We start from the raw sequence: 15,307 nt of genomic DNA on the forward strand, positions 1-15,307 counted from the left end.
CAAGTTTTCAGCTATAGAAGAAACTGATGTTCTAACTAGGAACTAACAACACTACGGAAGCAACACAATCTCATCACAACACAATCAAACGACATCACAAAGAAACAAGGTAGACTGCTCTGTTTCCAAAATTCAGGCAACAGTTGACATATAAAAGGATGTACAAACAATTTGATCCGTGATGAGCCCCCTCCTGGGTTCTTGCACAAAATTCCACTACATGGATAAACAGCGTATGAGAGATCAATGTCCAGTTGAATCAAGATTGTCTTGGCTTTATTCCCATACTTGGTACAACAACAAATGTGCATCCCACACTTTACAATGTTGAGAGGACAAATAAAGAATGGCTAGTAAGGAGATAACAATTTCTCCTCTAGGTCACGGAAACCTCGGTACACATTATCTGTTTGGCTCTGTGGGAGATTTAATCGCCTCACCTCAGTCATATACCTGAAGATGCAAACACAATGTGAGCATGTAGAGTTGTGGTGCTTATGTGATTTACAAGAGGTGACACTAAAATAGCAAGTATAAACAAAAAGGATTAGCAATTTGACTCACGGGGATTAAGCTGCTTACCTGTTTGCCAAACTAATTATTTTATCTCGAACACCTTTCTGCAAAGACCCTGTTTGATTCAGCGAAAATGTTCCATCCAAAAAGAACGAAGCCCCAGCAGTTGTGGTGCCTAGCTTATGGGCAATGACCGACATTCCCCATTCGCGAAGGATTGCGAGAACTGATCTCAGAAGCCGCAGCTTCAGATTAAGTGAGGGCACGATTGCGCCATTCGATAACAGTTGATCATACACAGCAAGCACAGGCTCGGCTTGACCTTTACAGGCTCCAAGAAGGGCTCTTGCAACATCCTCATCACCAACTAATTCTTGTCCTGAACTTAACCTATCCTGTAGATACGAGCATTTGATGATATAAGTCTCCCTGTGAAGTGCACTGCTGCTAAGTATGAAAATATATATATATATATATATATATATATATATATATATATATATATATATATATATATATATATATATATATATATATATATATATATATATATATGCCATGTACACATACCAACGCAGCCTTCTCAAGATGAAGGCATATTATATCCAAAGGTAAACAAGCTCCATCTGCAGGATCTAGTTTTGAGCCAACTCTTTTCACCACAGAACATGCTTCTGCTAAACCACCTCTTGTCAGTGTTTGGTCAAGGAGTCTGGCCCAAATTTCCCGGACAATTTTGCTATCAGCATCTCCAGAGTAATTTGCAAAGTTGAGCATTTCCAGGCAAACCTAACAACAACAACAAGCTTTAAGCCGTCAACTTTTTGAGTAATTACCCATAACAGATGTAAGCCTTACGAAGTAAAAGGCACTCCAAAGTACAAATGCATGACCCAACAACAGAAAGGCAAGAACACCAAAGCCAGAACGTCAGTTTGCCTTGAGGTTCTTTTGTTTTGGAACTAGGCAAACTTATTGAGCACCATGATTTATTTTCTGAGAAAAGAAACATATACTAGCAGCAAGATTTCCCAGTAGTGCACACTTCATACTCCCTCCGTTCCCCGATATTTTAGCTTTTTCTTGATTCGTATGTATCTAGACACATTTTAGTATGTATGTTCACTCATTTTAGTATGTATGTAGCCAATATTTTGGAACAGCTAAAAAGGTCTTATATTAGGGAACGGAGGGAGTACATCATAGTAATCATAAGCCAGCATGATCTTACAGTGCACATCAACCAACATCTCATGCAACTTCAATGTTGGTTAGGGTTCAAAATTTTAGGTGAATAAGTGGAATGCACACGAGCATGCTAACAAACAGGACATGAAAGGTTGTTTTGAGAAGTCCATTTGCTAAGACCTCAGCTCCACAAAGGCAAGAGTTGAAATCATGTAACAATGTTGTGATCCAACTTGAATTCCATGAAACACAGAAAATCATACCTCCCAAAGATTAAATGGAACAGCATAGTCGTTGTATAGTTGAGTAATGCTCTTAAGATTCAGTGAAAGCTCTTTCGCCTTGTCCTTGGCCTCCTTGGCAGATTCTGCATCAGCTAGAACATTATCACGAGGAAAGGGGTCGCTGGGTGATTCAGAACTGCCTGGGATAGTTTCAAGCCGTGAAGCCATAGACTCCAGTTCTTGTTTAATTTGCATTTGAAACCGAAGCACTGCGAGTTTGCCTTCAAGTAGATCCACTGTACTACTGTCAATAGGATTTCTCGACGAATCAGCAGCAATGCCTGCACTTTTGGCCTGTAGCACAGCATTGCTCAGATATTGATACCTGGATTCCAAAGTTAGGTGTTAATAGATACAACACATGGACATACGAAGGTAAAGAGAAGAAGCACAACAAAATCTGGAGACCTCTGATCAAGAGCAGGAGCTTCTTCGGCATTGGAACACTGCCTTTCTGCCAATATCAATAACATCCTGGCAGCAGCAACATGCTCCCCCTTGAGAACATAGTACCTTGCTAGGAGCTCAAGATACTTCGTTTGGCTAGTAGAAATAGGTGCACCTAAATCATCCAACCTAGGAGCCCCTCGAACCTTAAAAGTGGAAGAAAGAGACAATCAGGACAGCACAACATGTATATTCTTTTATAACACAGTAAAGTCTTGAACTCAGTATAAGTTACGATGATGATGACTTGGAAAGATCTAGCAAACATACAGGCATTTCTAATGCAAGGAATCATATAGCCAGAAGTTGAAGAAGACACTTTTAGATTATCAGAGCAAAAAGAAAACCAAGTAGCAGGAACAATTGTATGATAGTATGATTGAATCTGGCTGGTATTAGACAAGATATGGGCAGGCTCCATGTAAACTTTAGCAGATGGTGTACCTTTCAGCTAACACTAAACAGGATATAAACTAAATGAACTCATGTTAATAATTTCAATTTCCATTTTATTAAGATGAGAACAATATTAAGTTGAGGCAGTGGTGGAGCCTGTAGGATCGATAAGGCAGGCAGCTCAAGCAAAAATGCAAGATATTCTTCTACACTCTTCTACAAGGCCTTCAGATTCAACACGTTAACAAAATTTTCAATTGAGTTAACATACTAAATACATCTCTAACAATACCAGGTTGTTATTAGGATTCACCTCTTCTTGATGCTTACGACCAGCACTCTGAAGAAAAGCAACCAAATCGGAGCCTCCGTACTCCAAAAGTTCATTATCCAGACCAAGCTCAATAAGTGTCCTGTATAGATGCTCGTGGAAAGCTGTGTCTGGCCACTGGACACTTAGCTGAATAATCTGTTTGATACATTTGCTTCGAGAAGCTGGATCAAGGGCAGTCACTGGACCAGGTGCCCCACTTCGTCCCGCACCTTTGAGTGTACGCAGAGCATTCATAACTATTTCATAGCACTGTACACGCTGTGCAGTTATAGTATCATGATGCCTTGCATCAATTTGCCCATTAATAACATCAGCATTGGAATCAAGTGCTTGAGCCTTCTGTAGTGGCAACCGCACTACTGCCTCATAGAATCTGAACTCCCATCCAACAAAACACAGAGTCAGCTTGCAGACCGAATAAATGAAATTGTTCAGGATTTATAGATTTGTTTTATCATATACAAGATGATTCAGTAAGGAACTAACCGTAGGTTCTCAAATCTCTTGCATATAGCACTCAAATCAGCAGAGTCTGGAATTCTGGTCAAGAGATTGAAGGCTTCCCTAGCAAGAATATCCCTCTCGTCCTGGTTGTTTGTCATAGATGCTTTCTCGAGACTCTCAACTGCGGAGTAATACTTGTAGTCTGACTCATTGAAGTAGCTAGGACAGCCCTCCCTCAATTTAGTGCTGATATCCTCAACAGTTCCTTTGCCCTCTGGGCCAATGTAGTACTGCAAAAATCAAATGAAAGTACAGATTAAACTGCAATGAGTGATGAATCACCAAGGCTGTTCCCCTTTTGTTGACAGTTTGGGCAGAGCGGAGAGAGAGGGAGAAGAGTGCTACCTCCATGAGTGAAGAAATAAGCCGCATCGCAAGCTGGTCACCATCCTCAGAACATACTAACTGATGAAAAGTTAACTGAACTAACTTTTTACGCAAATCATTGCCTAGTGTCTGAACCAAGCGAGCAACATTATGCTGACAAAGAAGTTGAAGTAGAACAAGTGCTTCACCAGATCTCCGAAGCAACCGCCTAAGGCACTCGATTGCCCTCACCTGTTATACAAGTAAAGTATTAAGCAAACAAATTTAGATTTTCTCTTCCTTGAGAAATTACAGAAATGTTACCTCCATAGCAGCTAGTTCTGCTGATGTATAAAGCGACCGTGGCTTCTTATTCGATGCAGATTGATCTGCAGAGTCCATGTCTCTAATGCGGTAGGGGGTCTTTCCATTGTTATGGATACCAGCACCAATGGTAGGCCCTGTTTTGTACAGTATGGAACCAGAATCACCCAGGCCAGCAACATACCCATAAAGTCCTCTTCTCTTGTTTCTTCTGGACCTCAAAAATGTTTCCAACGAACGAATCTTACTCTCAAGAACTTTCATGGCACCAGTAGAAAGCCTACAAACAACCACACCATCCCCGTGGTCATTGGAACCTATCAGCCCCCGAACCACCATAACTGGAAGCTCCCACACAGGATACAGAAGTCTGGATGAGCATAAGCAAAGCCCTTCATATGCGCCGGAAAACAAAGGTTCTGCTTCCTGAACAACTTGTCCCATGCTGAAGCCTCCAGCCTGAGTTCGAGTGTTAGACAAAGCAGTAGTGCCATTAAGTTGAGGCATTCCAACAAGCCCAGGGTCCTCAAATGCTTCAGCAGCCTTCTCAGAAACCGCATTGCTTATCAGACTATCTTCAGTGTAAAGTAACTTCGCAGCTAGCATTAAGCACATTGCTGCAGCCTCTCCAGCACCAAAGCGATTAAAGAACTCTTCTATTTGTGATCTCAAGGTGTTCCCATCAAACAACTTCCTTAGAATGTCAACAGGCCTGTTAAAAACTAATTCCATCAAACCCATTGTATTGAATACTACCATCCTTCTCCGTGGTAAGATATGTTGGGTAGGAAGATCACCTTTGGCCCACAGCTTTACAGATGCTTTCTCAGAAAGTTTTCTGAATGCTGAAAGGCATTCCACATCAGCGTATAAAGACTGCATGATGAAAGCAGCATCTGGAAGTGGGAAGACATCAGAAGCACAAAGCATCCGACCCTCAACTGGCAAAGCGGAGACTGTTTCGCGGAGAGCCTTAGAGCTTCTAGAAGCTGTTGCGAAGGTACTAGGCAGTGATAACTGGGCAGCAGAATCTTTCTGCACAGCTAGAAGGGAGGACATAGCTGTAGCAGATGAATCTGACATTATAAGAGCGCCGGCAGAATAGAAAGCAGACTCCACTTTTAACGCCAGATCCTCCGGCTGAGCTCTGCCAGCAGCAGAAACAGCACCAAATGTGAGTCCCCCACCAACCCCTAGAGGTGGGGAAGGCCTAGTAGCAACAATTTTTAAACAGCTTGGCCTCTGCAAACCAGAGTTCAGTCCAACTGAAGAACTGCTTCCACCTGATGTTGAAATGAATAATCTCTTGCCATCTGATAAAACAGCAACAGCATGGAGCCATTTCGATTCCATGGCAGACAAAGGTGAGATGCATACTATTGATGGTTTCGGGGATCGTGCAGCTCTTGATGCATTAGGCCTTCGACCACCATAAGGTGCATCTCGTGGATCAACAAGGTTCTTTTCTTCAGTGATTTTTTTCAAGGGACCATCACCGCTAGCTCCTAAATCAAATAGTTGCAATTTCATGCCTTCTGTGCGTGCATAGATAGTGTTCCTCTCCTCATCAATAACCATGTCCACTATAGGATCAACAGCAGAGAAATTAAACGCACTTGGCAGGACCCACCTGAAAATCAAGTCAACTGAATAAGCAGGTGACCAGAAACACATAAAAGGCAAAAAAAAGGTCAGATTATTTCACAGCTGATACCTGGAAAGAAGACTGCCTAAACCCGTGGTAAGGCAAACTTTACGGCAGCGTTTACGCCAACCTGAACCAGTTGTGTATTGCAATTCATATATATGCCCATCACGTCCTGACAGGAAAATCTGACCCCTATCTGTACATGTGATGCATGTCATTGTGACACCATCAGTAGAAATCATGTACTCAGGTAAAGGTTGCAATGAAAGTTCAGCATACGGATCTGTTCCATCAGCACTAGCAGAACAGCAAACTCCAACAAGCATCACCTGACACAACAGATGTAGGTGAGTGTATATTTATTGACCAGAAAATAAGTATCCTAGATAGTAACTTTTGTAAAAGCTTGCATGATTTGCAGGTTCGCAACAGTAAATGTCAATCAATGAATGGAAAATCAGAAAAAGGAAAACAGCTGTGTAACCAGAGGATTTATATCAACCTCAGTTCAGCAGAAAACGTTTCTGTGATGTGTATCATTCTCCAATAAATGATACTTCACTATAATTGATTGCTTTAAATCACTTCTAGTATTCTAATATTATACCTACAGCATTCTCTGTCCTAACAGAAAGTAGCAGCCATGAAGCTGTTAGGCATATGCAACTTTTATTTCCACAAATCTTAATTAAAATGGCATCTCAGTAACGTGACTGCACAAGGCTTAAATGAAAAAATGGACACAATCATTTGAATGAGTTCTTTCTATCAAGCAAACAAAAATTATCCATCTAATTGGATTCTGAGCATATCAATACTTCGGCAATTCTAGATGGTCAAGCTGGTAACCGAATAACCGTTCGTATCAGTATAACCATTGTTATTACAGATTATTTCTATCTAACAAGCAAGCCACACAAGGGCATTGTTAGGTTCCTATACAGATGTTGACAGGAAGGAGAGAAAATAATGACTAGTTTGGTATTCTGTTGGTAAGCTCCATGCTGATGTTTTTCGTAGTTCACTGCATACCCTATATATGCTGCATGGGGATCTAATCACCTTGGCAGAACTACAGGGTATGACATGGCTATATGCAACTAGCCAGACAGGGGTGGCATCCAGTGCTCCACTAGTCAAGCATTGTGGAACGCCAAAATAGTCACATGCAAACCCAAAAAAAAACTGAAGAATAGATGTAAGAGTTGTGTCCATCATTTTGTAAAATATAAATTTCTGTTCTACCTCGATATTTGCAAGAAAATAGGCTAGTGGGAAGAGTAAATTTGACCCTCTTTTCCAAACTATATTTTTCACAGGTTATCAAATTATTTCAAGTTCTCAGTTTAATGAGTTATGGAGACAAACCTTGGAATCGAAAGGGTTTAGGCTTAGTAGAACTAAAACCGAGTACATGATGTGCGGTTTCAGTACTACTAGCTGTGAGGAGGAGGAGGTTAGCCTTGATGGCCAGGTGGTACCTCGGAAGGACACCTTTCGGTATTTGGGGTCAATGTTGCAGGAGGATGGGGGTATTGATGAAGATGTGAACCATCGAATCAAAGCCGGATGGATGAAGTGGCGCCAAGCTTCTGGCATTCTCTGTGACAAGAGAGTGCCACAAAAGCTAAAAGGCAAGTTCTACAGGACGGCGGTTCGACCCGCAATGTTGTATGGCGCGGAGTGTTGGCCGACTAAAAGGCGACATGTTCAACAGTTAGGTGTGGCGGAGATGCGTATGTTGAGATGGATGTGTGGCCACACGAGGAAGGATCGAGTCCGGAATGATGATATACGAGATAGAGTTGGGGTAGCACCAATTGAGGAGAAGCTTGTCCAACATCGTTTGAGATGGTTTGGGCATATTCAGCGCAGGCCTCCAGAAGCTCCAGTGCATAGCGGACGGCTAAAGCGTGCGGAGAATGCCAAGAGAGGGCGGGGTCGACCGATTTTGACATGGGAGGAGTCCGTTAAGAGAGACCTGAAGGATTGGAGTATCGACAAAGAGCTAGCTATGGACAGGGGTGCGTGGAAGCTTGCTATCCATGTGCCAGAGCCATGAGTTGGTTGCGAGATCTTATGGGTTTCACCTCTAGCCTACCCCAACTTGTTTGGGACTAAAGGCTTTGTTGTTGTTGTTGTTGTTGTCTCAGTTTAATGATTGAATCTCAAATTTTGCACAGGAGAACCCGCAAGCATTCTTACCTCCACAGGAGTTGCTAAAATCAAAATGTACTGGATTGCTTCGACAAAAATCCCAGGCTTTGCTCTAGCAAGTCCAACAGCACAAATTGCTTGCTCATCTGCATGATACTCTTGACACTGGCCATCCCTGGTAAATAGAGAAAAAATATACCATGTATTAGATGGTTAGCGACAAACATGGCCTATCACCAGTGAGGGGGATTACTATTCGAATTTTGATGAGAAGTGAGATCATTTGTGCTAATCATTGGATTTAACTATATAGAGGTGAAATTACTTTTGCTAATCAGACCTGATCTTTGCCATCTATGCGATTACACAGAAATACAGGAAGATAATTTTCAACAACTACTATACAGTTATGTTGCCTAAATGCAAGGTACAATAAAAGAAGGTACAGCTTCATAGACAATAATAGATGCTTGGTTTAATAGAAGGTAACACATCATAGACTCATTACACTCAATTTCGACCAAACAAACATGCATATCAAAAGGAATGGTATTAAGGCATTCTCTAGAAAAAAATTACAGAGGAACTGTGCTGCACCTGGCAAACTATTCAAAACAATGGCACGAACTTTGAGATGCAAAGTAACAAGAGTCGCATCATAAAGTACCACTGGTGTTTTTTAGCTTAAGTTGTGTGTCAGCAAAGGGGATGAACAAACAAAAATAATGAATTACCACTTATCAAAGCGCCAAACATAAAATGAATTGTCAACAGTTGCCCAGGCCCGGTGTATTTCAGAAAATATTCCACAAAGAGCTGTTCCTTCACCAGCAGCTGCATTATATCTCTCAATCAGCATAGGAGGAAGCTGCCGAGTTTCTGCAACTTCCACTAGAGGAGGCCACTGCAGTAGAACATGAAAGTATCTTATATAGTTATTAACTTCACAAGAATACAATCAAAAATATTGTGTTCAAAATGCATAATAACTTCAGAATATAACTTACAACTCACACAGAAGGTAGAAAAGACTAGGCCTTATACTAAACCAATGTATTTAAGTGATTGAAAAGGTACACTTTTACAGTCAAAGGAGTAAGGGAAGATCTCAGTCACTAATATCAACAATTGTTACCCAGTATCATGAAAATTGTTGATTAGCAAGACTCGAGGATCAACTGCATTTGAGGCAAAAACTTCCCACAGAAACAAGCAAGAAAAAACAATAGCTCCTAAATCCTAAAATTTTGTTTCAAATTTGAACTAAAACCACGACAAGAATTATGGAACGAAGGGAGTAGAACTTTGAATCTGTCACCAGAATGAAGGACGCTCGTTGCCTAAAAGAGTCTAAGTGGGTGGGAAAAGCAAATTTTAAATAACCTCCGCGTGGCAAGAACAAGAATGCCATTGGGCTGGTAGTACTGTGCTGCAGACTCTCGAATGTAAAACAGTGGTTGCTTTAACCACTGGAGGTTGAAAGATTCGAAGGAAGTTAAACTGTGTCTTGCTGGCATATACTCTAATCAATCTGTTCTGCAAAGGATGTTGGAGAATTCACGGGCAACAAGGAGAAGTTGCAGGTAATGTTGCAGACAAGCTCAGCTCAACAAGATACGAGCTCAGCACCAAATCAACCCAAACTCAGACTCAAAGGATTATTGAGTTTAAGCTGAAGCTAAGCGTAATTATAAATTATAAGTGAATATATGCATGCATTCTAGTAAATACTAATACACGCCTAGAAAAACAAGTGCATTTTACGATATGGAGGTCTAGTGTTAGAGGGTCTACTGTTAAATAGCATTGTACAACAGCAATGAGCTTGCCGAGAGACATGTTTAAGCTCTCCTTTGAGCGGATGCATCCTCTGTGGTTTCGCTTATATGCTTAGGCCTGCTTACATGAATGAACCTTACTAAAGAAGGAAGCTCACTGCTTCACACGGTGGTCGGTGATGTTGCAAAACTTACACTGCTTTCATCTTGTGCTTTGTGTACAACCCCAAAACAGGGAGGTCCCCTAAATACTAGAATCCCCCTGATTTAGTCTCCCGTGTAAATTGCCAAATGCGCACGGTTATAACTTTAGTTTGTTTCCCAGAGTTTACATGAAATTTCACAGGATTTGCCGCGAAGTTTCACATAGGCAGCCAAACTTGACAAAATGATACACCGCTGCATCTATGTCAAAAATTGACCTCGATTTTCTATCAAGTTCCAAATAAACAGGTCCAATTTCAACCACATCGTGTTCTCCTCGGCCTTCAACGGCTTCCAACCCAACAGGGAGAGCAGAAAGACTAAAAAAAACGTCCGCGAATGCCCCAGAACTAATGCTGCTTAACCTACGCGTAGCTCCGCTGCAAGCCTCAGATACACCAAAAAAAAAAAACACATACGCTGCCGGTGGCGCGGGGGTTACCTCCTTGGGGTGCGAGGAGTAGGGGTGGGAGGCGTAGCGCGAGGCCTCGAGCGCCTCCTCCAGGTCGGGCTGCGCGGCGGCGTCGCGGCCGATCCACTCCGAGACGTGCAGCCCCGCCGAGGCGACGTCGGGGCCGATGGCCTCGTCCTCCGCCCACGCCATCATCGGAGCGCCGCGCCTCTGCGGGGAGGAGGGGCGGGGGACGGCGAGAGGCGGGGGAAAACCCTAGAGCGCGAGTAGGGGGGGCGGGCAGTGGGGAACGGTGCGCGGCGGGGTTTGGTCGGGGGTTTGAGGCTTTCGTGGGCGGGGTCCGGATTTTGCAGTGGCGCGTTGGGGAAATTTTCCCTTCCCGTGAAACTCACCGGTGGCCCGGGGCACGGCTTTTTTACGGTACGCGTGGTGGTGCTTGTGTCCGAGCTCGGTCGGGATCCGTTTTCTGTTTGTGCCATTCCAACGGAACCCGGTTGTGAGGCCAGCTCCAACGCGCCGAATGCTTTTTGCATCTTTTTACTTCAGAAGTTTGTGTACCATCAGTTGATGTTTTGAATAAGGTGAAAGGTGTGTTACCGAATATATTAAAGGTTTCGCAAAAAAAAAGGTGTGAACCAACCTGTAGTTGGATGATTAGAGGGACAATAGTATTCCCAGTCAAGCAGGGTTCAACTCCTGGTTCTCGCATTATTTCTTAATTTATTTAAGTATTTTCGCCGATGCGCTTTCAGTGGGAGGAGACATTTCCGTCGACTACAAGGCGCCTACGGTGACTTCGTAAATCTTAAGATGATATGCCGGCTCAGTCTCTCGAATGTGCTCATAGAGAGTAGGGTGTTCGTGTGTGTGTTCACAAGGATGAGTGTATGCGTGTATGTATGAGCGCTTGTGTCTGTACTGTGTTCCAAAAAAATATGAATGAGCCCCCCCCTAGATCCGTACATGGCAGAGGAAGTCAAAGAAGTTAGTGGCTACACGGCACATTTCTCCTACTCCGGGGCAGATCGTATATGTCGGCCACGGCGTACAAGAACTCGCGCAAGGCGGTCTAAGTAACTGCTCATCATCGGCCGCCACTTCGGCGGGCGACCGCAACACCGCTGCTGCTCCTTTCGACCTTCCGCGTTGAGGCTATGCATGCAACTATGGCACGAGGTGATAGTATTGGCAATTGAGAGTTCGATGCTAGCTTGATGTCCCGACGAGGGATTTTCCTGTCAGGCCTATTGTCCCCCAGCGTTATAACTAGGGTTTGCTGTCCTCTAGGGGCTCCCGTTGTCCAAAAGTTTTTCGTTCACCATTCGTCGTCGTCTCCGCTGACCGGACACAACGAAGCTAATTAGTTGGAACTGTCGTGGAATGCTTTCACCCACTGCAGTTCGAGAGCTCTTGGATCTTCGAGGGCGTGTGAAAATGGATGCGGTTTTCTTGTATGAATCTCATCTGAGTACAGCTAAAGCAACTAAGCTAAGGGTGAAGCTAGGTTTTGATCTTTTTCATATTGTTGATAGTGATGGACGATCTAGAGGTTTTGTCCTTTTTTACAATCTATCAAATGAAGTCGTGTTAAATTATTCCTCACCTAATTTCATATATTCATATATGGTTTTTTCATGGATGACAATGGTTGGCGTTTCACAGGTTTTTTTGGAGAAGCAAATTTAGACATGAAACACATGTCATGGGCGCATATGAGAACCATGCAAAAGAGCCATGAATGATTATAGGGGGACTTCAATGAAATTATGGTTGCCAGTGAAAAGGAAGGTGGAAATACCAGATCGCAACAATACATGCAGGACTTCAGAGACTGCATGGATGACCGTGAGTTACAAAAAGTGATGACCATTGGTGATACTTTTACATGGAGTAGAGGAGTTATCGGAGAAAGGCTCGATAGAGCTTTATGCAACGAACAATGGGCCAAGGAGTTCCTTTATGTGGCTTTAATCCATGAGCATCATGTCCATTCAGATCACATGCCAATTATGTCGACGCAACTTATTTTTCTGCGGTCATGGGACAACAGATGAGGGGTGAAAGAATGTTTGTAGCGATGGCTGAGTGAAACAACAATCAATGAGATTGCCAGTAGTGCTTGAGAATGAGCGAAGCTTGCTGGGGTGGGGCCCTCCCTTGCTGCTCGTACAAAAGCACTGAAGGATGATCTGTTTCTTTGGGACAGTGACACCCTAAAAGGGCCCAAAAGAGAATTAATAAGCCGAAGGAGCTAGAGAAAATTAATAAGAGGATCTTTGACAAGTGAGGTCCGACGGAAATTAAGGAGTCGCAAATACTCATTGAGAATTTTCTTGATCAAGAGGAGCTGACATGGCTGCAACATGGGCATGCCAACTGGCTCCTTCATCGAGATAGGAACATGTCTTGCTTCCACAAGGCGACAACGTCTCGGAAGCAATGAAATTGTATTAGAAGGCTCCCTGATGACTCAAGTGTTTGGAAGGAAGAGTTAGAGGATTTAAACAACATCATCACAGGCTACTTTAAAGAACTATTTACCTGGCAGGTGGTTTTGCCAGATAATAATTTCCTGAATAAAGTCGACCGACGGGCTTCAGAAGGGATGAATAATTCACTAATGGACCAATACACTGCCGATGAAGTGAAGAAGGCCCTTTTTCTCTGTCGGTGATTTTAAAGCCCCGGGCCCGGATGGTCTTCATGCAATCTTTTATAAGAGGTTTTGGCCCATGCTAGGAGGCAATATTGTGATGGAAGTTCTGAATGTTGTTAATTCCAAAGTAATGATGCAAGGGTGGAATGACACTACGATTGTCATGACTCCAAGGTAAATACTTCTGAAAAGGTTTTGCAGCTTACACCAATTAGTTTATGCAATGTTGTTTATAAGGTAACATTCAAGATGATTGCTGCTAGACTTAAGGTTTTGCTTCCATGGATTATTAGCCCAACCCAAAGTGCCTTCGTTCCTGGGAGGTTCATTATTGATGATTTGCTTATAAATATGAAAGTTTACATGCAACAAAACAACACCTTTTTTCATCAACAACATACACTCACCATCGGAAGTGAGTAATTCCATCGTAGGCATACTGGAGGTAGATTAAGATTGATGAAATTCATCATGTGATCGAGTCAATTTGTTAGGGCTCGATCCCTAGTATCAACTATGTTCTAAGATTGATGTTACTATGACATTGTTATGCTTAATGCCTGTCATCAGGGCCAGAGTGTCATGATTTCAAATATGAACCTATTATATTTTCATGATATATTTGAGTTTTTTATCCTATCTGCAAGTTATATGCACCTATTATTGTTCCTATCGGTAGACCCCAAGTTTGCAATAATTGGGATACTCTCGGGCAATGACTGTAATTTGAGGAGTTCATGTATTCACTACTTGTTGCACTTTGTTCTGGTTCTCTAGTAAAAGGAGCGACTTAATTTACCTTAGTTTCCACTAGGACCCTACTGTCACAAGAGGGTAGGGCAAAAGATGCCATGCAAGTTATTACCACAAGCATGTATGACTATATATGAAATACATGTCGCATATGATTGATGAATTGGAACTATTATGCATCGCTCTAGGTTGTGACTGTTATATAATGAATTTCATCCAAATATTTATCGCTACTCCATGCCTACGTTGTTATAATATCGTCTTTGCTAAAGTTACTATTACCGTCACTTTCTCGATTGCTACAAAGGTACTACTGTTACTGTTACTACTGGTACTATTGTTTCCACTGCATTGTGCTACTAATAAATGGTTGCAAGGAAGTGGCTTCTCAGGTGTGGTTAAATTGACAACTCAACTACTAAGGCTTATAAATATTATTTGGCTCCCCTTGTGTCAAATCAATAAATCTGGATGAAATACTACCCTCGAAGACTATTGCGGCCCCCTATACTTGTGGGTCATCACCAACCCTCTCGAACACCATATCATGCTAGCGTGTTACTCCAAAAGAATCGAAGAATTGCTAGAGATTAATTGAAATATTCTCATATTATTGGCTCGCTTATGTATTTAGCCAGTGCTACGAGACCTAATATCTCTTTTGTTGTTAACCAACAGAGCCGATTTGTTTCAAAACCGGGAATGATCATTGGAAAGCCCTCGAGAGAGTTATGCTTTATTCGAAAGGCACTGCCAGTGATGGACTTCACTACACTGGGTACCCAAAGGTGCTTGAGGGGTATAGTGACTCAAACTGGATCTCTAATGCTGATGAGATAAAGGCCAAGAGCGGATATGTAATCACTCATGGAGGTAGCCCTGTTTCTTGGAAGTCTTGCAAGCACACCATCTTAGCGAGGCCAACAATGGAAGCAGAACTCTGAACACTAGATACAACTATGGTCAAAGTAGATTGGCTTCGTTGGCTCTTGAATGACTTGTCAGTTGTTGAAAAACTTGTACCGAGTATCCTTATAAACTGCGCCAATCAAACCGTGATCGCCAAAGTGAGTAGCTCAAAGGATAACATGGAATCGTCTGACGTGCACAAAGAATATTAAAGTGTGTCGGGAAAATGAGAAACTCCGAAGTTATTGCGTTGGATTATCCAAACATCTAAAAATCTGGCCTTTTACCGAGGGTCCATCACATAACGTGATAGATAATGCATCGAAGGAGATGGGTATGAGGCTCACAATATGAGTTGTTCATAGTGGTAACCTACTCCATGTGATCGGACATCTCGTGAATTAGAATTGGAAGATAAATTGTTAGTCAGCTGAGAGGAGAGTATCCTTACTATTGATAATATCACTCCACGAAGATGCAATACCCTCCTA

General features: G+C 42.5%; 1 protein-coding gene across 1 annotated transcript; it reads right to left on the reverse strand.

Moving 5' to 3' along the window:
• Window positions 1-236: 236 nt before the first annotated feature.
• LOC123092916 (nuclear pore complex protein NUP155) lies at window positions 237-10,813 on the reverse strand. The gene is made up of 13 exons (XM_044514773.1): window positions 10,529-10,813; window positions 8,839-9,008; window positions 8,153-8,279; window positions 6,014-6,276; window positions 4,300-5,929; window positions 4,015-4,227; window positions 3,652-3,899; window positions 3,145-3,538; window positions 2,397-2,581; window positions 1,968-2,313; window positions 1,087-1,305; window positions 583-911; window positions 237-453 (listed from the first exon to the last, which is right to left on the reverse strand). Exons 1-13 carry the CDS (start codon window positions 10,691-10,693, stop codon window positions 351-353), a joined length of 4,392 nt encoding a protein of 1,463 aa, XP_044370708.1. The 5' UTR covers window positions 10,694-10,813; the 3' UTR covers window positions 237-350.
• Window positions 10,814-15,307: the final 4,494 nt, after the last annotated feature.

Source organism: Triticum aestivum, chromosome 4B, assembly GCF_018294505.1.
Source record: "Triticum aestivum cultivar Chinese Spring chromosome 4B, IWGSC CS RefSeq v2.1, whole genome shotgun sequence".
Classification (NCBI taxonomy): Eukaryota; Viridiplantae; Streptophyta; class Magnoliopsida; order Poales; family Poaceae; genus Triticum; species Triticum aestivum.

Bases quoted from the DNA above. Each gene is read 5' to 3' on its own strand.
- LOC123092916 (XM_044514773.1), bottom strand. From the start codon at position 10,693: ATGATGGCGTGGGCGGAGGACGAGGCCATCGGCCCCGACGTCGCCTCG. The intron at 3,900-4,014 runs GTAGCACTCTTC...TGATTTTTGCAG, and splicing joins TTATTTCTTCACTCATGGAG to TACTACATTGGCCCAGAGGG. The intron at 3,539-3,651 runs GTTAGTTCCTTA...ATGGGAGTTCAG, and splicing joins AAGAGATTTGAGAACCTACG to ATTCTATGAGGCAGTAGTGC.